This window comes from Peromyscus maniculatus, chromosome 14, assembly GCF_049852395.1.
Source record: "Peromyscus maniculatus bairdii isolate BWxNUB_F1_BW_parent chromosome 14, HU_Pman_BW_mat_3.1, whole genome shotgun sequence".
In the NCBI taxonomy this organism is placed as follows: Eukaryota; Metazoa; Chordata; class Mammalia; order Rodentia; family Cricetidae; genus Peromyscus; species Peromyscus maniculatus.
Window position 1 is genome coordinate 17,707,987 of NC_134865.1, and position 27,433 is coordinate 17,735,419.

The window sequence follows — 27,433 nt, forward strand, 5'->3', positions numbered from 1 at the left end:
TCTGGATAGGTACAGGTGGCCTTGACCTCCCTGTGTTGTCCAGGATGGCTTTAAACTCATGATCCTCTTGCCTCACTCTGTCATATGCTGGGATCAGTAGTTCTATTTAATGGCGGATGCAACTGAGGCACCAAACAGTCAAAATAATACTTACCCAAAATATGACGCTAAGTTTAACACCAGAGGGTAAGACGGGGCTTGGTTTAGACATAAGGCTGCAAAGTCCACCTTCTCAGCCACCACGTTTTGCAACCATGCAGCACCAGGGAAGCCTTTCACTCACTGTAACATGTTGCTCAGAAATGTGTTCCTGCCGAGTGTGACTTTCCTTTTGCAATGAAGTCCTGTCTACCGTGCTTCTGAACAGTCTTCTTTTTTTATATATTAGCAGGACTCTTTCTAGGGGTTCCTTATCGTCTGATTTCCCAGGTAGAATGTGTCAGCAGTATGAGTTTACAAATCCTATACCTCGTTGAGCAGACCTTGGTCAGCAGTCTCTTAAACACGATGCACCAAATGATAGAACACTTGGAATGGACTGAGGCCAGGACAAAGAAAGTAGTGTTCCTGAAGATTTAAATTGTACATGTAAATTCAAATCCAAATATTTATTTTGCAAATAGAAATATAAATCATCTTCTCTATGCTACAGAAAATGAGGAAATCATAGCAAACATGTTTCTTCAGCTATGGCATCTTTAATTTGGGGGTCAGAAAGGAAGAAAAGGTAAGAGTATTAAGTTGTAATATACCTCTCTCTCTTTCTCTCTTTCTCTCTCTCTCTCTCTCTCTCTCTCTCTCTCTCTCTCTCTCTCACACACACACACACACACACACACACACACACACACAGTAATTCTGAAGAGTCTCCAGAAAAAACCAAGTCAGAACAAGTGTATAAGTGACACTTTGCCAACATGATTTTCTTAACGCATTCAAGAAAGAACAAAACGCAATTACTTCCTTCACTTCTAGCTAAAGCACGGGGAGGTCAGTGCTTCACGTGGGAACCAGATCGAGCCACCAGCTTCCTGGGATGCAAGCCAACATCCTCGTTCTTCAGCCTGAAGACCGGAAAGCACCCAGTTCTGACTTATGGAAGCGTCTTTCCTTGATAAAGCTTTTATTCACGGTGAATGTTCTGGCCAGTCTGCTCTGGACAGCAGGACCCTCGGGCTCAGACCTGCGCTGACATCATGAGCGAGCCTGACATAGAACCTACACTTTAGGAATGAGTTTTCCATGCCTTGTATGAACAAAGGGCAAACAACGGTCCTGACGGACGTGACAAGGGCGAGTCTGACAAGATAAATGTTTCCGATGTGGTGCATCTACCTGTCCTTTTTGGACATAAACTCCTATTAACCCATGACTAATTCTTCCTGGGCCACTCTCTTCCTTACTGTCTCCATTGGTCCCTCTCTGGGCGTCTTATAGACTATAGCCAGGCCCGATCCCTCCCAGATGTCTGTTTCAGGGCCCGATTCCTTCAAGATGTCTGTTCCTTGCAGTGCTGAGAATGCATCGTGAGTAGTCTCACACTTCCGCGCTTGTTAATGTCACAGCCTCGTTTTCACATGCCATTAAGATTTTCCAAGAGACGTTCATCCAGAGTCCCATGTGACAGAGTTAGCCACGTTGAAGTGACATGTCCCAGGGAATGCTTTACACAGAACTAGCAGCTTCTCTTGCTGTTTCTCACAGCCAGCCAAACATAAAACTCCAGACCTAAGAAGTACCCACAGGCCAATCAATGAAACTTGTCTATTGTTTATTTTTCAAAACTGAGACCAGAGACCAAAGGTTCTTACTCTTGTTCAATATGATTGATGGCAATTCTCTAGGTTCATAGTAAGGTTCATAATAAGGTAAGGTCAGCATTCCCATAGCCTGTACTCTTTGGAGTTTCATAAAATAATCAATGCAATGGTGTGACAAAAAAAATATATTCTAAAACTACATAATTCATCCAAGCACAGTGGCTCTCACCAAATCTCCACACTCAGGAGGCTGCACCAGCAAGGCCACCACAAGTCTGAGATCAACTTGGACGACAGAGTAAGTTCTAGGCCAACCTGGGCTGCAAAGTCAGGCTCTATCACAAGAAATAAAAACAAACAAAGAAAAAAATCACAAAGCTTTTACAGTCAACTTTGAGGGACTTAAGTGTTCATAATTAAGATGTGGGGCAGTGAATTAAAACCAAATGCCCCCCCCTTCAAGTCATTGGGTAGATCTGTAACTCTTCTCTCCTTCTTTATTAATTCATGAAAGGGGGAATATAATACACTTTATCAATTAAATGTGACAAAGTATGGAAGGAATGACTATTTAGCATCTTTCCTGAGGTGCTACAAGTAAGCAACAAGGCCAGAGATTTTGTTCAGATCTGCGACTGTCTCCTTCAAAACACCACAGTAATGAAAAGTTACTATTGTTCCATGCTTAAGGAGAAGAGAATAATTCACAGATGTCCTAAGCTTAAATTGGATTTTTTTAAATGTGGGTCAGCAATATGGCTTAATGGAGGAAGGGTTTTTGTGTAAACCTGATGACCTGTGTTTGATCCCCCAAAACCATGTCAAGAGCTGGAGGTGATATCATCTCCATAATCACAGTGCTTGTCCAATGAGCTAGTAGGTGGAGACAGGAAAGTCACCAAAATCACATGGTACAGCTAACCTGGAGTGCACAGAATAGCAGAAAAAGAGACCCTGCCTCAGCAGAGCAGAAGAGAGACTCCCAAAAGTAGTTGTCTGTCTTCTGATGTTAATAAATGCACTGTGGCTCTCTCTCTCTCTCTCTCTCTCTCTCTCTCTCTCTCTCTCCCTCCCTCCCTCCCTCTCATTGCCTCATTCCCTCTCTCCTCTCCCCCTCTCCCCCTTTCTGACTATAGCCCCTATCGCCCTCTCCTCTCCAAAATTAAAAATGTCTTAAAAATGTAAACCTGAGCCGGGCAGTGATGGCGCACACCTTTAATCCCAGCACTCAGGAGGCAGAGGCAGGCGGATCTCTGTGAGTTCAACGCCAGCCTGGGCTACCAAGTGAGTTCCAGGAAAGGCGCAAAGCTACACAGAGAAACCCTGTATCGAAAAACCAAAAAAAAAAAAAAAAAAATGTAAACCTGAATGCGAAATGCATTTTGTTCCTGTAATAATATTTATACCTGAGGCTGTTGCCAAATCACGGCCCTTCCATACTAAGTACGTATACACACACACACACACACACACACACACACACACACACACACACACACACACACACACACACACACACACACACACACACACACACACACGCCCCTTGATATTTTCATCTTCATGTTTAAATTTGTGAAGAGACCGGCAAGGAGAGAACCCGTTGTAGTGCACAGCATTGCCTCACGGTGGCGCTAAATCATCACTAATGGACTGTCAAGGCCCATAGCCAGCTCTGCAGAAACCGGAGTCTGCCCAGATGCATTCCTCCTGGGTAACCAAGAAGGAATTTGTTTCTAATCTGCAGTTCTTCTCAACCAACCTTGAACAATGACCTTGACACGCTCGACAAATCTATCAGCGGTGTGAGCGCACAGCTGCTTTCCTCTCCTGGCATCGCTACAAATACACCACACTGAAGACTTGCTGTTATCCTTGAAGAGAATTTTGCAGGCTTATCCTTTAAACTATTGTGTTGATTTAGAATTCTCAACTTGGATCACAGCCACAGCATCGGCATTTAAGATAACGCTCACTGTGTAACCTAACTTCATGTGGTCCTGGTGAACCATTCCTTAAACCCTTACATTTCCCAGCCCCTGCATTTCAACTTGAAATCTGTAATCGACTCTTTCTCCACTTTCTTATTTTAAAACATACACAAAACATAACAACTTCTCTTTATAGACACACAGTTATATAGTAACATAGTCTACTAAAAAAAATGCAAAAACAACCTTAAAGGGTTATTTTCCAACTTAACTGGACAGTGCAGCTACTTGAACTATAATCATTTTTAAAAATTACTAATGTGTGTATGTATGTGCCACAGCATGTGTGTAGGGGTCAGAGGACAGTGTGTGGGATCGATTCTCTCGATCCTCCTTTGGTGGGTCTCAGGGATCAAACTCGGGTCTCCAGACTTGCGTGCGAGCACCCTTAGCCACTGAGCCACCTGGCCAGACCGACTTGAACAGTTTGTAAGGCAGGAACCAACAGAGTCTGACTTAATTGCTCCGGGGTGGAGCCTGACATAGGGCTGTTGGGAATGACCTCCAGTGTTTATAATGAGCAGCCACAGCTGAAAATCAGTGTGCTTAGAGGCACACCCCCAAACCAGGGCCAGATTAGTGTTCAGAAACTACCAATCCTATGCGCCAAAAATCCTAAGCAGTTTCCCGTCAAAGATGGCAGATTAGTGACTTGAAGCCAAATCTTTCCTAGGAATGTGTTTGTTGGGATCGGTTTCAAAACTGCTCAAATTCGAATTTAAAAAATGGGAGATGTCACGTAAAATGCAGGTTTCCTAGTTGTTGTTGTTGTTGTTTTTAATTTCTTGCTATACAAGGCCACATTCCCATACAAATGCCATCTGAAGCTAAGGGGTGCTGCCTGTAGACACAGGTGTAGCATCCGGTTGAATCAGTCCACCATCCCTCGTTTGTACATCCATCCTATACGACTCGTTTACATCAGTCACCTGGCCTCTCGGAGTCATTTTAGTTTGCAACCCTAGTCTAGAAGTTTAAACTTAATGTAATCATTCATTCAGGTATTCATGCATTCATTAAACAGATTGATTTTGTAGCTTTGCTGTGCAAACATTTGGCATTCAAATTCCCTATCTGGCCCCTTTCCTTCTAACTTTATTAATTTTTTTATGATTTATTGAGTTATTATGTATACGGTGTTCTACCTGCATGTACGCCTGCACACCAGAAGAGGGCACCAGATCTCATTACAGATGGTTGTGAGCCGTCATGTGGTTGCTGGGAATTGAACTCAGGACCTCTGGAAGAGCAGCCATTGCTCTTAACAGCTGAGCCATTCTCTCCAACCCTCCTTCTAACTTTAAAGCCCCCCTCCTTTTAATAAGCTGTTCTAAACAGCAGCTACAGCAAGACGTTTCCTCTCCCAGTAATAATAGCACACAGGTTCCTTTCCAGGCGCCCTTGTGATCTGGACCATCTGAGCAGAAGTAATGTGTGAAACTTCCCCATCCAGAGAAGAAAGCTGGTTGCCTCTCACGTTTTCTTTCTCAGAAGCTGCAGTGAACACTGGGTCCAGAAGAGTAAAGAGGCAGGAAGGAGAGAAAGGATGGAAAGAAGAGAGCGAATACAGAGACATGAGGGACACTGGAACTGTGGGAGAAAGAAGCTAGCATAAGACAATGGCACGCACCGAACGGGATGGCAGTGAGGAGCAGCACCCAGGGCTAGCCTGCCCCTGTGCCTTCCTACTAGAGATGGCCGCCAACACCTAAGAGAGTTCTCACTAACTTGAGGGCCCGTGGGTTGCTGTCAGTGTTTGCATGTGAAATGGCCCCCAGAGGCTTACTTACTTGAACTTGGTCGCCAGCTGGTGGCTGCTTTGGTTGTGGAACTTTAAGGAGGTAGAGGCTTGCTGCAGGAAATGAGTGTCTGGGGGTGGGCTTGAAGAGGATCCCACACATCCCAGCTTCCAGTCCGCTCCCTCTTCTGCTGAGAGGTAAAAGGGGGCCCCTGTCACGAAGCTGCCCATTGCCATGGCTTGCCTGAGATCATGGCCTGTGTCACTCCTAACTATGTGCTAAAACAAATGAATTCCCTTCTCTTAAGCTGCTTTGTCGGGTATCTGGTCACAAAGACAATGAAAGATGCTAATCAAAGGTAGAGGAAAACTCTGGATGGCTAGCATCTGATGAACTGTTACACATGCCACTACATCTTTCTCTAAACAAGGAGATGCAACTGTGTTTCAAACTGTGGGACTTATATGCATGGGCAGTATGAACAAAACTTGGACTTGTGCTAAGTGAATTAAGTCAGTCACACACGAAAACTATAGACATAGATCTTTCCATGTAGATGATGTGGCCAGAGTACTTAAAATCAGAGGAAGAGACCCAGAAGGAAGAGGGTTATTTAAGGGCATGGACCAATTGTTCTCAACCTGTGGGTCGAGCGAGACCCCTTTGGGGTTGAACAACCCTCTACAGGGGTTTTCTAAGACCATCAGAAAACACAGATATTTACATTACGATTCATGCAACAGAAAAATGATAGTTATGAAGGAGCAATGAAATAATTCTATGGTTGGGGGTCACCACAACATGAGGAACTGTATAGAAGGGTCCGGGCGTTAGGGGGGTTGAGAAGCACTGGTCTAGAGTTTCAGGTTTACAGGAGGAAACTGCTCTGAAGAGCTGTTTCACCCAGCACTACCGAATTGTGTATCTCAAATGGTTAAAATGGCAAGTTTCGTTATGTGGCTTCCGGTAACCACAACAAAGGGAAAACAGAAAGGAGAGAAACAAAATGATTGTGTTATGATTGCTGCCGCCATCACGGGGTTGTCATGGATGTCTCAGCACATAACCAAAATGAAGTTTGGAAAGATGGGGCCTGCCTGTACCCACTTTACTGTGGGAAAACCATTGTTCAAACCGGTGCCACCCTGACCCACCTTCCTACATCCACCACACACTCAGCCCGCCGCTTCCCAGCTCCATCTCGGAGATCAGTGACAGCGGCCTCTGTGCAGACATGACGACAATTTTATACAGCCCAGTCACAAAGAGCAAGCTCTGAACTAGTATTCGCGGCACTGAACCCAAGATAATTTACGAGCAACGGCATCCCCAGCTGGCAGCGAAGTTCTTAAAACTGGTTTATAGATGCCTTCCAGAACAAGCTATGACAACAGCTGAGCCGTTTAACTATAGCCCAGATACCATAATCTGGTGTTTGAAGACATTTGTATGTGTGTGGAGAAATGGACCTACCGAGAAGACATGCATGCATGATTCAGTTTGGTGTCATTGACTCGAACTGAAGGGTGCATTTTCCAGGACAGTGTTATCCGGAGCCAGAGCCCCAGGATGTGAGAAGCAGACCTTGTACTGTATCAGAGAACACTTATCTGGACATCTTCAGTGAGATGGCACCACCCAGTGTTCCATTCTGCAGCCCTCCTGGGAATTACTCAGCTATTACAATAGGTCCAGGAATGTCCCACTTTAGATAAAAGGTTGTTTCCCACACCGTCATTATGAAAGGCACCCACTGTCCATTTCCTAACCCAGGAGTCCTCCTGTGGGCTTACTAAAGACTAAAAATCTATACATGTGATTGCTATCTGAAATCGTTGGCATTTAACTTTACCTCACAGACAAAAGTCCCTTGACCTAGTGTCTAAACTGGATTCCAGCCTTTACAGTTAGCAGCCCTGTAACCTTAGGCCCTCACAGCAGCCCTGTGACCTTAGGCCCTCACAGCAACCCTGTGACCTTAGGCCCTCACAGCAGCCCTGTGACCTTAGGACCTCACAGTTAGCAGCCCTGTGACCTTAGACCCTCACAGTTAGCAGCCCTGTGACCTTAGACCCTCACAGTTAGCAGCCCTGTGACCTTAGGCCCATCACAGTTAGCAGCCCTGTGACCTTAGGCCCTCACAGTTAGCAGCCCTGTGACCTTAAGCCCATCACAGTTAGCAGCCCTGTGACCTTAGGCCCATCATCACAGTTAGCAGCCCTGTGACCTTAGGCCCTCCCTCACAGTTAGCAGCCCTGTGACCTTAGAGGCCCTCACAGAAGCCCTGTGACCTTAGGCCCTCACAGTTAGCAGCCCTGTGACCTTAGGCCCTCACAGTTAGCAGCCCTGTGACCTTAGGCCCTCACAGTTAGCAGCCCTGTGACCTTAGGCCCTCACAGTTAGCAGCCCTGTGACCTTAGGCCCTCACAGTTAGCAGCCCTGTGACCTTAGGACCTCACAGTTAGCGCCCTGTGACCTTAGGCCCTCACAGTTAGCAGCCCTGTGACCTTAGGACCTCACAGTTAGCGCCCTGTGACCTTAGGACCTCACAGTTAGCGCCCTGTGACCTTAGGCCCATCATTTGTATTTGGTCCTTGGATTTGTCATCTGCAAAATGGGACAGGTGTTCCATAGGGTTGTTATATATAGGGACAGGTGTTCCATAGGGTTGTTATATATAGGGACAGGTGTTCCATAGGGTTGTTATATATAGGGACAGGTGTTCCATAGGGTTGTTATATATAATATAAGGACAGGTGTTCCATAGGACCATTATATAAATTAAATAAAGGATTTATTTATTTACATTTCTATTGCAGAATCTGGCACATAACATATGCTATTCAGAAATGGCTCTCCATCTTTCTTCCTCAGTCAAGAGAAGAGGCCAGGGACTTCGCTCCACCAAGGGCCAGACAGGAAATGCTTCATTCTTTTCAGGCTACATATTTTCTGTCACAACTCCTCAAGTCTGTCATCTCGAAGCAAAAAAAAAAAAAAAGCATGACCTTGTTCCCATAAAACATTACAAACAGGCTGGGAATAACTGAGTGGTGGAGTGTCGTGTGTATGAGGTCCTAGGTCTGGTTACTCAGGACTTCAAAGAAGAAATGGAACAATATAGCAAACCAACAAACTAAACAGAAGGAATAACCAGGCTTGGGCTAGAATTGCCTTCAGTCTAGAGCGTGTACACTCATGTTAGTTAGAGCCCACAGGTCCAGACCTTCTGCTAGGTTAGTTTTGAACCCATGTTGAAGAACATGTGTTTAGGCACTCCCTTCCCTAACGTCTCTTCATTATTTTTATTCTATTTCATGCATTTATCAGAAAAAAATTTGCTTCAGTGGCTTGATTAAACTTTTCACTTTTAATTTCATGTTGAAAGCCCACAGAGCAGTGGGCACTCAAATCTGACACTCTCCATCAACTTGCCTATCCCATAGCTTCTTGGTAAATCATAGTTGAGAAAAATCCCCTCAAGCTTCCTGTGAAGAGCAGGCAATAATAACTAGAAAGGGGCTTCTACGTGCAAAGAAGGGAAGGTTGCAACTTGATTCCAGGTTTTTGAAATATTACTCAACAAATATGGCTGCTCTTGCTTCTGTATGAACCAGCATTTCTTGAAGGACCTAAGCCTCTAGATAACAACAATTTCCTCAGGGCAGGTCAGAACCTAAGACAGAGTATAGGGATGGGAGGGAGAGATAATGGGCATTTCTTTAATGTCTGTGTTCTTCAACCATGTAAATACACTGCCTATTAAAAAATGGGTTTCAAAAATGGACAGTGAAAAGCCCATGAGGCCTCAGCCTTACACAAAGAACTACAGTCAACTGAGTAAAACTGGGATCAACAACCATCAGTGAGAAAAGAGGCTATGAACTGAGGGAGGGTGGGAAGGGGGGTATGGAAGGGTTTGGAGCAGGGGACAGACAGGGAGAAATGTAATTAAGTTACAATCTGAAACAAACCAACAAAATGAAAAATGGATTTCAAAAGAGCAAGAAAAAAAGTACACTAAAATAATTTTTTCTGTTAATAAAATCAACATAAATGTGGTGATATTTTATTTGTGCTCTAATAAATAAAGCTCACTTGGAGATCAGAGAAAAAAGCCAGCCACTATATTAAACATAGAATTCAGGCAATGGTAGCACACATCTTTAATCCTAGCATTCAGGAGGCAGAATTTCATCTGGATCTCTGTGAGTTCAAGGCCACACTAGGAACGGAACCAGGTGTGGTGGCACACGCCTTTAATCCCAGCACTAGTTAACCATAGAGGTCTGGAGGTCTGTACAGACAGACAGGAAGTGATAGAACTGGGCAGGAAGAGGAAGTGATATAACTGGGCGGAGAGGGGAAGTGAGATGGCAGGACACAGAAAGGTTTATATGTGGCTCTCTCTTGGGCTGAGGATTTTCCTAGGGTAAGCACTTGTGACTGTAGCTTATTGTATTCCTCTGATCTCTCAGTTTTCACCCCAATTTCTGGTCCAGGTTTTTTATTAATAAGACTGTTTAGCAATTCGTCTTACACATACAGACACAGAGGAACCTGAGATACTAGGTACCAAATGCAGGTGAAGTTCTCCTGGGGAGACCGGTCACAGATCACAGTCTACTCGGTGCCTCCTGTTAACGGCCATTTCCATGTCTTCTGCTTTCTGCTTTGTGAGGCCCAGAGGAGAGCAGTGGAATGCTAACGAGTGGCAGTGGGAAGTGGCCCCGGGAGCTTTGGTGCCTGAGCAAGACCTAGAATTAGTTTGCTAGGCCACCTTCACTTCTGTGACAGGACCCCTCCCTACTCTGCATCACAGCAGCCCCTAAAATAGACACCATACTGGTCACCACCAAAGGTGCCATAGTTTCTCTTATCACCAGTCAAACCTTCCAGAAAGGTGCCTGGAAGCCGCGGCATACATTGTACAGTGTACAGGTATGTGCCCTGCTCCGCATTCAAGTCCTACCTTTGGACTGCCTGCTCTGAGCCAGTGTCTTTACTACATTCTGAGCAAACTTCTTCCTCTGAAGTAGTTCTTGTCCCCTAGGCCATCAGGAGAACAAGACATGTAAGGCACATAGCGCAGATCCAAACACAATATAAGACACTCGTTATTATGGGCTGCATTTCCTACTCTTGCTTCATCCTAATGGCTTTGGGATGGTCTTCAGGGCCTTGCAGAAACAAGAGCTAGCTAGTAAGTGTGAAAACTTCCACTTTCTGATCAGAGACTCTCCAGCTAGGATAGCTTTGAGTGCTGTGCGCATCTTCATGTCCAAGTTCATCCCCGTTCTGAGCCCTGCAGCTGAGTTTATGCTTCCTGTCCTTCTAGGGTCTAAATCCCGCATGCCACTCAATGCTCTACACAAGGGTTAGGACTTCATGAGAATTTCCAGCGACACCATATCTTCACCTACTGTGTACAGCATTCCCATGCAACAATATGGATAACCGCTCTTAAAATATGGGAGGGGCATAAGAACACATAGTCAGTAGTGTGGGCTCTGGAGAAAATGGCCTGGTGTCTCTCAGTCCCAGAATTAACCCCATTTGTAATTAATGTTAAGATTGTGATGAGGATTGGACACATAAATACTTCAGGTAACAATTATTTAAAACATTACTATTACATTATATTATATATATAATATATTATATTTATGCTAATTTTATTTTATGAGCTTTTCTTTTCTTTCTATAGTTTATTCTGTCCATATGTGCCATTCAACAGTACCTAGCCTTATATTGATCCCTGAACAATATGTTCATCAATGAACATACATAAAACGATGAGAGGAGTACCTGAGTAACCCAGGGGTTACAGAATAGTCTCTGTGAAATCTGGGTAGCTCTGAAACTTTTTCTCCTCCCCTACTGAAATTTCCCTGTAGGATAGATAATCCAGTCTCTCTCACACTGCAACAGTAAAAAAAAAGCTGAAGAGCCAGGCGGTGGTGGCGCCCACCTTTAATCCCAGCACTCGGGAGGCAGAGGCAGGTGGATCTCTGTGAGTTCGAGGCCAGCCTGGTCTACAGAGTAAGATCCAAGACAGCCACCAAAACTACACAGAGAAACCCTGTCTTGAAAAAACAAAAACAAACAAACAAACAACAGCTGAGGAACCCAGAGATACAGATTTACAACTTAGCTTTCCAAGCAAAAGTGTCCATCAGTTGGTATGGCTGTCAATCCAACTAGTTTAGCTTGTAGATCTAACATAGGCTCGCCAAACCTGTTTCCATCCATATAAAGAGGGGTGATCACGCATGATCTACCCTCTTTGCATGTTGGGTGGAATGGGTTTAAAAGTGCACCTGGAAGATTTTTACCCACAATAAAGTGCTGGACAAATTTTGCAAGGTCTGGACATTTATATGTCAAAGAAAAAAATAAATAATGATCAAATTAACTGGATCTGTTTCCAACAGAGTTCTAGAGAAAGTGAATCCTTTTGGTCTAGATGTCTCTTAAAGAATAAAATCATAACTTATATTGTGGAGTTCTGAGGTCTGCCTTCAAAGGTTCTATCACATCCAATAATTCCTTCCAAAAGTACAAATTTACCCAAAATTAAATGTCTTTTCCCATGTCCCCTGAGTAGCGCATGTGAGAGATGGCTTAGAAATAATCCAGAGGCCCCCAAAAGGAAGAGGAGTGGAGGAAAAACAGTGGCGGCCAGCAAGTTGGACATGCTTGGTCTTTTCAATGGGAGCTACTGGAGACGTGTGAGCCCTTCTAGGGCTAAGAAAAGAGATTTAAAAGCGCTGAAGGTAACTGTGACATCCATCTGGAGAACCATGTGTGTGTAGCTACTGTTAGAAGCTGTTTCCCACCAATGGCGTGAGTCCACCATTCATGGGGACCTTGTTCAGTTTGAGCAGTACCAACAGGATTCTACAGCAGGGGGTGACTTGCCCTGACAAGGCCCTCGGGGTGCACAGAATGTCAAAATGTGGGGGTCACGCATCTTTTCCATGTCTTTCTTTGACAGCGAATATGAAGTTCAACTTTAAAAATTTTTAACGTATTTGAGCATGGAGTAGGGGGGAGGTGAATGTTCCACAGCATCATTTCTAAAACTCAGGCAAGACACCACTAGATTAAATCTAACCTTACCTCTATTCTTTCCCATATGGCTTCATAGTTGTCTTGGTGTTGAATATCTTGCATTAGTTTCTGGATTAAAGCTGATTTTGTAGCAGAATGGCTCTCATTCTTCTCAGGGGACGAGGGCCTCTCTGATTTCTCATCGGCGTACTTTCTTAAGCCGGAGAGGGGCACACATAAGTCCTCGTCGGAAAGGATGTCACTCAGGGGCCCAGATTCAATGCTCTCCCCGAGAGAAGACGCTATATCACTTGATGAGCTCGGGGACACCCGGCCTAGCCGTGTGTGTTTTTTCTGGCTGTGGTATGTTGGATAGATTTCCGAATCGGAATTCATTTCGGACAGTTCCCAGTCGTCGATGTTCTGGATAGTCTCACCTCTGGGTTTCGGAGGCAAAAGCTTGGTGAGATTTTCCAGCTTCAGAGCCAACACCTCTGTCTGTTTCAGGTGAGATGGCAACGCCAGGTATTCATCAGAGCCGTACCAGGCCTCCACCCCCTGACCGTTCTGGGTGACGTCACTCGGAGCCGGGGAACCATCTTTTTGGCTTTCAGTCTGTGAAAGAGGAGGAACTGGAGACGCGGTGTTGTCTGAGCCAACAGAGGACTCGCTGCTGTGACTGCAAGGGCATGAGCTGGAAGCCTTCGACGGCCCTGGCGAGTGCCCGCTCCAGTTTCTCGGGTGGCGTTGCTCATCTGAGGATGTGGACGCCGCCGAATCCGTTTCTGGTCTCACTGTGGCTCTAGGAGCCCCCGAAGGCACCATGCTCGGCGCTGCTGAGCCCCTGGTGGTTTCGGCTTGCTTTCCCGAACCAGTCCCTCGTTTAGGTGTTCGGCACAGAGGCCCCTCTGCCGAGGTCTTGTGGGGCTTTGTCAGCCGACATTTCTCTATGTGGCAGTCAGTAAGCCTTCCCAAACTGGAAGACATCTCTTTGATGTGACTTCTGACTAGGCTCTCAATATTGCCAATCCCCACCTTGTGCAAACATTCATAGGACTGGCTGGCCGCGGAGGAGCTGCTGGGGTAGGAAGACTGTAACACTAAACAGAGCTTGGATCTGTCCGGGCCGTCCACCAGGGAAGGAGTGCTTCTGCTCAGCTCTGGCTTCAGATCCACCAGCTGCCTCCTGCCGTCGCTGCCCTTCCGCTCACTCGCATGGGTTTCTTTCAGAAAAAGCCCTCTTTTGGGCAATGTGGGCTGTGTGGGAGAGTCCTCGTTATAATTACAGCAATCGCGGATGGATCTCTTGGGAGTCGCAGTTTCACAAGGAGCAGGCTGGTTTTGCTTTGCCCCGAGCTGTGGGGAGGAGCTAGGGTCTTGCTTTGCCGTCTCCAAAGGGTGTTGAGCAGCATTTGTCAGGGTGTCCCCTAAGGAAGGCATCCCAGATGTTGTTTCCGGCTGCTCTCCAGCTGCCGAAGCACTGTGTTCCTCCTGCCCACCTTTGCTCTCTTCTGAAAGAGACACTTGAGGTGAGTCCTCGTTGGCCGCCTCACAGCTGGAAGGGACAGTGTCTGTGGCCACTGTGAGCAACCCAACACTCCGGATGAGCTCCGGGAACTCCTTTTCCATCTCACTATAGCTCCAAGAGTCAAAAGGTTTGGTTTTGGTCTGGCTGGTGGTTATGTCACCCAGGCCACCAAGCAGATCCTCACTTGGACTGTAGTCGGACAGTTCAAACGCAGTAATGCCGCAGTCCAGAGACAAGTAATTCTGAGAGCATTTGATCGTTAACTGCCCAGAGTCGTCCACTTCTGTGAGAGAATCAAGCCGGCCCTGAAACACACAAGAGCAATGATTTCAATGAGTGCCACGGGGTTTACACTTTAACAACTGCATTCCACATGAAACCAGAATCAGTTTCAGTTGCTCTGAACTGACCCATAGAAGGGCACACTAACCAAATACCACACTGCTTTATATATGGTATCCGTCTTCTAAGTATCCAAAATTTAACGCGAGGCATGGAGCCATAAGGATGGTGGAGACCGACCGCCAACTTCCCATTGTCTTTTCTTTTTAAAATAGTACATTAATAGTTTCCCAACACTTCAGGTTCTGTGTGTTGCTTGTAGCTCTGGAGACTGGACTAGGAGGCTGCCCGTTCTAGAAAAGTGCTCCACGATTCCCCAGCTGTCTCTTCACTGCCTTTGTGTTCCTGGTCCTGGCCTCGAACTTCCACCGCAACCGCCAGGCTTTAACTTTCCATCTTTCTGCTGTAGCCTCCTGAAGAGCTAGCATTACAGACCTAAACTGCCAGGCTTGTCTTCATAAGCATTTAAAAAAAAACAAAAACAAAAACAAAAACAAAACAAAACTAAAACCTTAAGTAAAAAGCACAATCCTGATGAAGAAAGTAACATGGAAGTCAAATCTCCATGAACCTCTGGGGGTTTTGTTTTGTTTGTTTATGTTATGACTCTGGCACCCACCACAGTGGCTAAGTCAAGAACTATTTTAAGTAGAATAATAATTAAGTGTATTAATCCAGTCATGTTAAATAGTCACAAATCTCAGGAAAGTAAACTACTAAGCTTTGTTATGTTTTCTAAAAACATAACAGAGATTGCTTAAGACCAGTTTCTATCTGGCCCCACCTTTTAAAGTTATACACAGAGAAAATTAGGGACTGTTCAAACCTCATCGCCTCTGCCCCTCTCCTCTTCTGCATCATCCCCCTGCCCCCGCTGCTCCCAACACTGCGTGTTAATTGCTAACTGCCCTTCTTGCTAGTATCTATGATTCCAAGTCCAATAGGAGTTGAAATTCTTCCACACTAATAACAGCACTGTAAGTATGGCTTGCTCTTTAATTGTGTAATTGAGGTCTGTGTCGCATTGCTAATGTAGTTTCTATGTCGTATGATGATGTAGGATACAAACTGGATCCTGCTTACCGAGCCGAAGGACAGCCTGGTCCAGGCCCATTGCACAGGAAGAAAAGAGGGTGGAGGTGATCCCTGTTCTCTCAGCAAGGGGACTGGAGTGAAGACCCTCACACCAGACCCCCATCTAACTGCTAGACCAGATGTCCCTTCAGCCAGGTCATCCCGAGACCTGACCTCCTCATGACTTACACAGGGTTTTATTATTCGAGTGTCCATTTTGTCTCTGGAGTGTTCTCTCCCTTCAGTTATTCCCCTTGTCTCTGTCTCCCAGTCCCAACACTTACTCCACAATATCCAGATAAGCCAGATAATCATAGTCAACAACCTTTCCTACGCCCGGGCTTCCTCATTCCAAAGTGGGGACGGAGATGGGCATGGCTGGTTCCTATGATCGCTTCTTCATGTAACCCTGACCACTGTCTTCTGAGATCTGCACTATTGTCCTTGTTTATGTTACATCAGAAAGAAGAAAATAAGTCACTATGCCCTCACGACTAAGGACCAGCCTAGGCCGTGGACTAAGTAAGCCTCTCTGACGTGAAGCCAAATTCTGACCTTGACTATTGCTTTAAACTGACATGCCTGCTAGCTTGTGTCCCATGCTGCCAGCACAGGGGACTTCATAAGCTACAAATCTGTGCTGTTAAGTCTCTGCTTAGCACTGTTAGTAACTTCCTCTGACGGGTAGATTAAAAACCCAGACCAAAATCCCAGTGCCAGGGATCCCCAGCCCCTCCCCCAAGTCCAAACTGTTTGAACCTAAGACATGAGTAGGTCTCGGTCTCTCGGTCTCTCGGTCTCTCGGTCTCTCTCTCTCTCTCTCTCCTTCTCCCTCATACCATCACCCCTGACCCGTAGCAGCCCACCACAGTGTCTCCTTTCCAGTTTCTGAACATACCAGGTTCCCCCCTCCCTCAGAACTTTGCACTCCCATCTTTCTTAGAAAGCTTTCTACAATTTTATCTCAACTATCACACTCTACCTTGCCTCTTAGATATCAGCTAAAGTTTTTACTTCTTCAAGATTCTAGCCTCTTACCTTGGTCAGAATCATTCATAGAAAGCTTTCAAATCCATGCTAACTCTTATCTATATATCTCAAGGGGAATGGTAACTAATTAGTGTTGTGATTATTCATCTCACTTATTTCTCCCTCTGTATGTAAGCATCGTAAGACTATCAGTCACACAAAACTGTGTTTTCTGACTAGTGTCCCTGCGTTGCTTAGAGCTATGTACATGGTAAGCACTGAAAGATAAACCCGCTGAAAGAATAATACGGCGAGATTTTGCAGGAACACAAGCTAGGAGGCACGCCAGTTTAGAGCAATACTCAAGGTCAGAATTTGCCTGTATGTAGTGTCTTCCTTTGATTATGTGCTTAGACCTGGCACAAATGAGCAAGCTCACTAACTGTCAGAGTCCGATTCCAGCTCTAACACTAATGAGCTCTCTGAGTACAGGCCAGCAGCTTGATGTTGTTCATTCTCATTTCCTGCATCTATAAACGGAAATGATGGGCAGTGAGAGGACTCAGTGTGTAAATATGCTCGCCACCAAAGCTGACAACTTGAGTGTGATCCCCAGAGGACACCCAGAAGAAGGAGAAAACCAAACACTGAAGGAGTCCTCTGACCACCACAGGCATGCTATGGCACATATGCAAACACCGCGCGTGCGCGCGCACACACACACACACACACACACTCACACACACACACACAAAGTTTAAAAGAAAAGAAATGACTAGGCGGTGGTGGGCATACATTTTTAATCCCAGCACTTGGGAGGCAGAGGCAGGTGGATCTCTGTGAGTTTGAGGCCAGCCTGGTCTACAGAGCGAGTTCTAGGATAGCCAGGAATGTTACACAAAGAAACCCTGTCTCGAAGAGAGAGAGAGAGAGAGAGAGAGAGAGAGAGAGAGAGAGAGAGAGAGAGAGAGAGAGAGAGAGAGAGAGAGAGAGAGAGAGAAAGCCATGTCACAAAGACACTGAGAGGCTTAAAGTGGGCAGAACCCACGGCACCAAAGTCTGGCCCATGACTGAGTATTCGGCGGCTGCTCACTATATTATTCCTTCTAGTAATGAAGTCTACTGAGGAGGAAGCCAGCGTAAGTTACCTCTAATACCAAAGTACCCTGAACAAGGGATGAAGATTAACCTCCAACCTCAGCAAAAACGAGTTAAGTGCAGTTGTGTGACTTAGAGGCTTCCTGCGTGAAACCCAAACCACCCAGGGAAGAGTCAGACAAATAAAAGTTACGGTTTGCAACTTTCAAGAGAATAATAGTGAGATTCCCAATTTAAAAGGAGATTTTACTTTTTTAATGGTTTGATTTGGCTGGCCATTACTTAGGAGTTTCTCCTTTATAAAGATACTATTTATATTTTCATATAAAAGAGTTTAATTGGAGCTACCCTACATAGGGGTAAGGCTCCTCTAAGGAACAATAGTTTGCCGAATAAAAAGCCCAGTGCCAGATATGGGATACCTCCACCCAAGTTGTTGGTCAGAAGTGTCCTGACCCCAGAACACCACAAATGGGACATCTGTATCACCCTCTCGCTGAGGTTCCGGGACCATTGCAGAAGAGAAGGGCAGAAGGATTGAAAGAGCCAGAGGTCAGGGGAGACTGGAGGAAAACACATTCTTACAGACATGCCAGGACCACTGCATTCATGAACCCACAACAGCTGAGAATCTCTGCACAACACCCACACATCTGTGCATCCCTGCACAACATCCGCACATCTGTGCATCCCTGCACAACACCCACACATCTGTGCATCCCTGTTCAACACCCACACATCTGTGCATCCCTGTACAACACTCACACATCTGTGCATCCCTGTACAACACCCACACATCTGTGCATCCCTGCACAACACCCGCACATCTGTGCATCCATGTACAACACCCACACATCTGTGCATCCCTGTACAACCTCTGCACATCTGTGCATCCCTGCACAACACCCACACATCTGTGCATCCCTGCACAACACCCACACATCTGTGCATCCCTGCACAACATCTGCACATCTGTGCATCCCTGCACAACACCCACACATCTGTGCATCCCTGCATAGCATCCTCACATCTGTGCATCCCTGCACAACATCTGCACATCTGTGCATCCCTGCACAACATCTGTACATCTGTGTATCCCTGTACAACATCTGCACAAGATCAGTCAATATTCTAGCAAGGAGTGGGGTGGACTCATAGGTCCTCAGCCCTAGCTAAGGTACTATTGACAGTTGGTGGTTTCTGGGAAAGGAAAAAAATCATTTTTCTTCAAGGGTATGGCCTCCAGTATGCTGACCATGCCCGAGTGGATGGCCCCACACCCAGGAGCATACAGTCAGCACAAATTGGACTTGATAGATTTATTTTTAGAGAGACAGAACAAGAAGTTGAAGGGATAAGGAGAGTGAATCTGGTAAGAGTTAAGGGGGAAATGGGGGTTGAATATGTTCAAAATATAGTGTATGTAATTCTCAAATAATTAATACAATATTATATTAAAAAACTATTAAAATTATGGTTATGTTCCTAAGCCATTCCATAAGGTTTTCTAAATATCAACTAGTAGAAATTTGGAATATTAATTTCTATTGTTTTTATCATAGTTACTGTCCTGTAAGTCTTACGTGAGTTTAAAGAGTACTAAAGAAAGGTATTGTTATGATGAATAAATTTCAGAATTCAGGCAATAACTAGATATTGAAAGTGTCAGCCACCTGCATTTGCACAAACAGGGAAGGCCAGGACTATATTCAGTCTTCAAAATCTTGAGCAGTAGATGATCAACAAATAATTGGATGTGAATATGTTAAAAAAAATATATAAAATAAATAAATAAAATAAAATAAATGGCTGCATCTCAGAGAACAGAGTATGAAATCTTTATAAAACTTCGGGGATCACCAGCCAGTTGCTGGTTTGATTTAAAAAGTATTCAAAAGCATTCATATTATTATTACTATTATTATTGAATTTTTAAATGTGAAAAAAATTCATCCCTCCAAAAAGCAAAAACAATCAACAAGCAGAGAAGGGATAGGGAACATAATCCAGTGGTAGGATGCTAGCTAGAATGCTTGAAGCCCTGGACTTAATCCCCAGCCCTGGAGGCAGGGCGAGGGAGCTTGAACAACAGAACAATAAAACCAGTGTAGGTTTTCACTATGCAGTGGCTTTTTGGTGGAGAGGGTTGGTCAAGTTGGGGATTGAACCAATGGCCTGGTACCTGTTTGGCCATTGCTAGGTGTATTGCTCCATACTGTTGACCCTGCAGAGACTATTTCAAGAGAAAAGAAGGTTCCCGAAGTTTCTCCTAGCAGATGACTGGTGAGTTCCATTATTTAAAACACTGCTTAGGAATAGTCACACATTTAGTCCTGCTGGCTTCTTCCACACCACCTCCCAGACATTTTGCTGCCATATGTAAGCAGCAAGTCTCGCGCAGCTATGAAACCAAGGGATGGTGAGGATGTGATGGTTTTCCCACCGTTAGACCCCAGAAGTATCACATATACTGTTGGTCCTGAGGGCTGTGTCAGCACTGCCTAGCAATGTCTCTCCTTAGAGACACCCTCACATTAGGAGGCTGCTCTTGAATGAAGGATGCATTGTATGTAGGTGGTAATTTATTTGCTTTATTACTGGCTTCAGTCTTATCAACTTCAAGGAAAGCTGCCTTGCTTCTTTTCTAATTTGAACAGAGATCATGCTTTGTTCCTTATCTGTGATTAAGTTAACTGAGGCCCAAAGGCTCTGACATCTTTTTTTTTTTCAGTACTATATTATAGTTCATCAGCAACTGGAGATGGAACAGTCATAACTTAGAAGCTCTTGCCCTGTTAAAATGTGTCACTGGTATATCAGCATCCTTGGCTGCCCAGCGCCCATTACTTTTGTCCTCAATTCAAAAGAGACGCTGCCACACCTCTCTTCCCCAGATCCTATAATCTTGCTACACAATGTTCCATATGTTTGTATCACTATCATACAAAGTCATGGTTCTCTTACCAACATGCCACCTACCTATCCCCACCCCCGCCCTCAGACCGATGGAATGAACTCTTTCAGAACCTTTCGTCTTTACCACTGGGGACTCCAGTTCGGAATGAGTTCTAGAGAGCGGCAGCAGACTACAAAGAGTGGGTATGATAAGGAAAAATTAAGCAATCTTCATTCTGATGGATGGTGGGAAGATACACAAAAATCTTTCAACATTATTCGACTCCATAATAATTCTTAAGAATTTTCGTTTTCTGTAGGCTGAAATTATAAATCAAATAATCACTATGATTAACTCCCAGTTAACCTACTTAAAGTAAAACCCCCTTGTTCTACACCCAAAGCAGTGGTTATCTGCTTTGTCTTAAGTTGTTGAATTTAATTCTGCAGATATTTACATACAGTGGTACGACCTGCATGCCGTGGGTGGGAGAGCTGGGCCTTAGCCAGCTCACAGGCGAGTAGAGCTTTGTCTTGATAGAAGCTAGCTGGTGACAGGTGACAGGTGCCGGTGCAGGCACAAATACACAAATGTCATGCTGTGAATGTTCTGGAAGAAGGCGTCTCACAGTGAAGGAAGTATCCTATAAAGTACTTACTACGTCATCTGGCACATATGAACTTCTCACTCATGTTTACTGTAGCATTGGCATTACTACGAACGATTAATCACGACTTACATAAAACTACCTCTTCCAGCTTGAGCCCTCTCACCCCTAAGATGGATAGAATGATAACACCTCTAAAATGAAGACAATGGTGCTCACCCTGGCTACCATCTAAAACTATGCAGATCAACAACATTATGAAGGTGGCTGCTAATGTTTACTCATAATTCTATGCCTGGTGCCTTTTACATACTAGGAAATGAATAAATGCTGGAAGAATGTGGAGGAAGAGGGAGAGATGAAGGGATCATTAAGCTAGAAATCAGTTGAAAACTGGTTTGGTTTAATTCAGTTTAATTTTTCCTAGGCTTGTACTTAAGCAGCCACTTAGCTTTTTTTCAGTTCCATTTTCTTATCTATAAAATGAAACTACTTGCCCCTTGCCTTCCTTGCTGAATGGAATAATCAAGCACTTGTCTTAGAATCTAGAGTACAGAACATTCTGTGTGTTCCATTGTATAATTTGAGCTCTGTTTCAAAGTGTTTTGGGTTTTTTTATGCATTTGTTGGGTTCTTGGTTTGTTTTATTTTAGTCACATACCTGCCATTGTGTGTGTGTGTGCGTGTGTGTGTGTGTATGTGTAGTCTACTCAATATTTAAATAAAGGATAAAACTCATATACTTTGCATTGTCAAGAAGAGAAATTAGTAGAACTTGCCACTTTCTCATGTTCCGAACTCACTCTTCCACGTGGCTCTGAAATTCAAATGAATTCTGAAAACGAATCCCCTTCTATGAATGGGCATATGCTGTTCTAGTGTATCAGTGCTTCATTTCATTGTGTATAGTTTTACGATTTCATTTTCATTCTGCAAATCTCCCACCACTGAATGCATTCTGCAAATGAGATCTGAATTCCTGACCCTTTTCCCAGTTCTGGCGTGCTGGCAAAAACAGAAACATCTCTGGGTTCTCTGCAGTAATGCTAGAGTCCGGAACAAACAGGATCAGAAAGGGTTCCCGCAGGGCGAGAGCAGCCAGAACCTGACCCACAGCAGACACCCACAAAGCAGTGCTGGAAGGCCACCGTTCCTCTGCCCTTCGCACAGTGTATTTTTCTCTCTCTGCAATAATTCTAAAACTAGCCTCAAAAATAAAAATGCACCAAGCTGCTTCCAATGAAATGTAGAAATACATTTTTAGTTCTTCTTGTAAGAATCACAATGGACACTAATTGATACGACATTGCCAGGAAAACATTAGTGATTATCAATTACCTTCATTGGCTTTCTCCCATTTTTTTTTGTGTGTTTCCATTTCATGAATGTTATAAGATCAAAAGCAAAATAGAATCCATAAAACAATAGGAAGAAAATCCCAGAGCACTGCTGTATCTTCAAATTCCTATCACAAAAATCTGGAGATCAACTAACTCATAGTTAATAAATCAATATATAAAATGAGTTTCTTTGAGTCAATTTTCATGTTCCTTCCAGCAGCAGACAGAGGCAGATCTGAAGAAAGATCTCTTTAGAATGTAGACAAGTATCCCTCATCCCTGATTTCCGTCAGCATGTATGTTCAGAGGCGGTCATTTATAGGAAAGATGGTCCACTGGAGCTTGTAGTCTCTCTCACAGCCACGAGAGTGGCACCCGAGAGCCTCTGGGGCTTGGGAAGCAATGGCCTCTGAAAGCCAACAGAGACCCCACTTTCACACCAGGGTTCCATCCACAACAGCAAGCAGTGCTAACTGCAGGTGGAGCCTGGCAGGCTTAGAGGAGAAGAAAGCAGATTTTGACTCCCACAGACTTCTATACCGGCCCCAATTTTCTACAATGGCGCCTTTATTTTGAATACACAAAATCAGTAGAAGCGCAGCGTGTATAAAAATGGGTGCAGATTTGTTTCGTGGTGTTGATAATTCAACAGCCACTGAAACACTAATAAGTTAGTGAATTCTACAACACTTGCTATGAAGCTCCTTAATCTTACAAGAGCCTTATAAACTTGAAAAATGTTTTCCAAAAAAAAGTAATAGCAAAGTACTAAACTAGGTATCAAGGGCAGGGCCATAGAACTAAAAAGACAACAAACACCACCTATCAGTCCATGGTTTCTACATCTGTGTCTATCACTGTAGAAATACTCCTTGAATACATATGAGTTATATTTGAGAATGATAGAGTTAATTTGCATTAAATCAGGTGCCACTGCGGGGAATTTGTTGTTGCTGTTTTTCTGTTTCAGCAATGGGGACTAAACTCGGGGTCTTGGGCACGATGGATAAGCACCAACTACTACCCAGCCTATGTCCCCTCTTAAGTTGTTCATAGCGAATAACAATGAACTATTTAAAGGACTCACAAAATGTAGCAGAAAAATAAAGCGAGCTGATTGGATAGCATCCTTATAGCACCTGTTTGATTTGCTACAGCCAGATTGGTTTTCTACAGCAGGAAGCTAACCATGGAGGCTCCCTCAGCAAACAATGTTTTTGTCCACAAACTAAGATCCAGTTCTCTTACCTCGGTCTTAGAAGTTTATTTTTATAACCCGACCCCTGCCTTTTCTGTTGGACTCTTTACAAATCCCACTTTTGGTCCCCCAGCCTTTTGCTCTTTTGCTTCCAGGTTTGGCCCTTCTAACCCCTCTGTCTTGGACAGTTTCTGTCTATTTACCTGTCTAACCCTGCCTCACCTCCGGGGCATGGGTTAGACTCACTTCTAGAAAACCTTTCTTATGTAAATTGGATGCTTCTTTCTCTGACATCCTACTGTGTCCCATAGACTTATCACAGTTTGGCCTTAGCATCTGCCCATTTTTCTCCATCCCTTACTAGATTCAAATCTCCTCAGAAGCAGAGATGGTTTATTTGGGGAGTGGGGGTATTTTATGTATGTGGGTGTTTTGCCTGAGTGGACATCTATATACTCTATGGATGACTGGTACCCATTAGGGCCACAAGAAGGTGTCCGGTCACCAGGAACTGGAGTTATAGATAGTTGTGAGCTACCATGAGAGGGTTGGAAATTGAACCTTCCTCTGGAAGAGCAATCAGTACTCTTAACTGCTGAGCCATTTTCCAGCCCCTTGAAATGCTGTTTTGATCATATTCTTAGTTCTAGTACATGAATATAGTTACGTGTTAAACAAATACATATTAAATAATTGAAGAGGAGGCAGGAGTCAGAAAGTGCTAACACATCCATGGATGTCATCTGCACAAAATATTTTGTATGTCAAAAGCCCCCTTCATATTACAAGTGTCTTAGCTTCTCGTCACTCCACCCAGACCCTAGTTAAAGACCTGCTTACGCATCTATAAAAATCTCACACTCACACCTCTACACTGAAAATATTTTCAAACAGGAACACCTGACAGAGCATCGCTTGCTGCCCCGGGCCACTCACCTCCTCTGTCTCTTCGGAGAACGCCTGCAGAATGTCCGTCTGTCTGGTGTAGTTACCATTGGCATCCTGCAGACCTTGCAGGATGCGCTCGCGCAGGACCAGCACGGATACTCGGAGCTGGTGCCAGAGCAGCTGCACTGCGTGGATGTCTACGATGACATTGACGGAGTAAGACAGCAGCTTGAGGGAGAACTCCGTCTCAAGGAGGGCATGGATCTGCTCCACGTGGTCAGAAATATCTTCACAAATGTCCTGCAGCAAAGAAAAGCAAGTACGTGAGGGCCACTCAATCTTACCCTGGGAGGAGGGGTTACAGGAGGTCACTCACCACATCCACAGCATGTTTTAGATACCTGGCCTCCTTTGTTCAAATTCTATCACACAGTTGCAGACGTATTCCTCTCTACTGGCCCATCTACACACAGAGGAAGGTTGGGGTCTTTCATACTGTCCCTTCGGGTATTCAAACTGAAGGGTCAGCTGAGAGCTTAGTTCTGACATTCTCTGTCCCTTTTAGATTCCTTTGGGTTCTAGAGAAGGAAGTGGCAGCTGGTGACATTGAGCTATACTGAGCACACAATGTTTCAGAATAGACGTGCCAATCTGATGTCTAGGAATAGAGAAAGGCTAGAATGTGTTTCATAGGAATCCCCAGCCATTCGAAATTAGCTATGGAATTTTCAGTGTAAGGGGCAATGGTCACTCTCCAAAGCACAACATGATTTAATACTTAAAGTCACAGTGAAAATCTAAATTGCCAGCCCTCATTTAGCAAGCAGAATTACTTTTGAGATGCAAAGATTTTTTTAAAAAGAATCAAAAATCTTAAACAAAAACATCACTAACTCAATCACCGTCACATACACTATTACAAGGGCAGATTTCATATCTGATGTGATTCACAAGTTCTCCAGAGTCCTTTGCCATCAGAGGACAGATCTACGAAATGAGGCCCATGAACAAGCATGTGTTGGTCAGTGTAAGGGGCTATTAAGGATCAAAATAACAAATACGTGGCATACAGGTGGAGGCCTGTTACTTTTGTTGTATCACTGATTTTTAAAACTGCGGATTTCAGTTAAGGCAAAATTTTCAGAGAAGCATTTGAGTCCTGAGCCCTGTTTTCAATGTCAAAACATTCTTTCTATGCCAGGAGGATAACCTTCTGATTTCATGTATATGTATTTCAGTTGGATATATATTTTTTTAAGAACTTAAACGTTATTACATTGACAGATACATCTGGTTCACATTTTCCTCTCTTCATACCAACCATACCTTCATCTAAAGCAATCCTCATATTCACTCTGATGAGCCTCAGACGCCCTCTACTCTGGAACATCTAGGCCTCCAGCCTGTCCCACTGGCACACCTCTGCCCCAGCTCTGTTCTGGACCCTGTCATCACTCCATCCGGGTAACAGTATCAGCGGGTCTCGCATCCCACCAACCCCTCTTTTGACGGTTTGGTTATTCCCACTTCAGACATCACCTCCTAGCTAGCATTCCAGCCACTCTCTTGACAGTCTGTCCAACTTCTCACACTCCTGGTTTTTATTTATCAACCTCGCTCGGCCTCTTTGAGCCTAAAGATGCAGAACACTTCAAATATCTAGAGGAGAAAATGGCTTTGTTACCAGCCTAGACCACAAAATGACTGACAGCCCCCTTCCTCTCAAGCATGGCTGCTTCTAGACGCCAAGTTCAATAGATGCCTATGGGCACATGCCACCCAATCATATCACTTGTGGAGAGGAACACCAAGCCAGCTAGACCAGGCAGCATGCTGACACACCAGAGGACTTTGGTCTCATTATAATATCATTATAATCATATAAAACACATCTATCATGCTGATATCAGGCTGGGCTCTGCTCTGTTACTCCATAATATATAAAACAGTCAACATTTGGCTTTGAGTGAAAAAAATGTAGGACAGCTCTGCCCCTTGTGCACAAAGATACCACCACCTGTTCAGCACGTTCCACAAAGCACAGGCCCAATCCTAAAGGCAAGAGGATGCCAACTATAAACTTACCAAACTACACTGGGACCAGACGAATCCATGGGCACATTAAAATCCTATTAGAACATAACAGACCAAGGAAGGGTGCAACATCTTCCCATGGACCCCCTAAAGAGAAGGACACTGTCATGACCTTCACCAATCCATCATCTGACTACTCCCTGTGCGCATGACGGGACCAAACATGTAGAGACCTCCTGCGTACCTGGGGCTTCAGCTTAGCTCAGCCCCTGCTGCCAATGACAATTCAAACTGCCACTTCCGTTCACCCGTTTGTTCAATGCACAGCGCCACCTCTCAGGCATCTATGGTCCTGTACCTCACCTTTGGGGCCTGACTCAGTCCTGAGGTGTCCTGGCTTGCCTCTGGGGTATCATCTAACAAACCCACACTTGCCTGCACAGCGACTCTCTTTGCATCTCTCTCTCAGCTCTGCCTCCTTCCTCTAAAGGCCTTGAACTCCGCTGTGGCCTCCTCAACCCTTTTGTAGCCTACATGATGTAGATGAAATTACCATGTCATGGGTAACATGTGACCTAAAAGTGAGTACCTGTAATTAAGATTGTGAGAAAAGAACCTGCGCTTGTCAATGGCCAACTATCAAAGAAAAGGGGACTACCTGATAAAGTTCAGCCTATGGAACTGCTGTAGCCAGTTTATTATTATTCAGTGAATTCTGACATATGGAAACACAGAAACATGTCTCCATCTGCTTTCTAATGCACTGCACTCACGACACACCAGAATTGTGACAGATCTGGCCAAGACCAAATTAGGTCCCCAAAGAGGTGGCACCCTGATTCCTATAACCCTTTTCTCCCTTCATGAAGGCACAGATGACAACATGCATATCAGACCTCCCCAGAACTCACAACTC

At 44.5% G+C, this 27,433-nt stretch overlaps 1 protein-coding gene across 6 annotated transcripts in view; it reads right to left on the minus strand.

The window, feature by feature from the left end:
- Nucleotides 1-27,433, minus strand: part of Akap6 (A-kinase anchoring protein 6) — a 504,011-nt gene that overhangs the window by 233,326 nt on the left and 243,252 nt on the right. For all 6 annotated transcript variants that reach the window (XM_076550667.1, XM_076550669.1, XM_006975274.4 and 3 more), the window contains 2 exons: nt 24,532-24,783; nt 12,613-14,376 (listed from right to left, as the gene is read on the minus strand). In XM_076550667.1, coding sequence (XP_076406782.1) covers nt 12,613-14,376; nt 24,532-24,783 — 2,016 coding nt within the window. The remainder of the gene's footprint in view (nt 1-12,612; nt 14,377-24,531; nt 24,784-27,433) is intronic.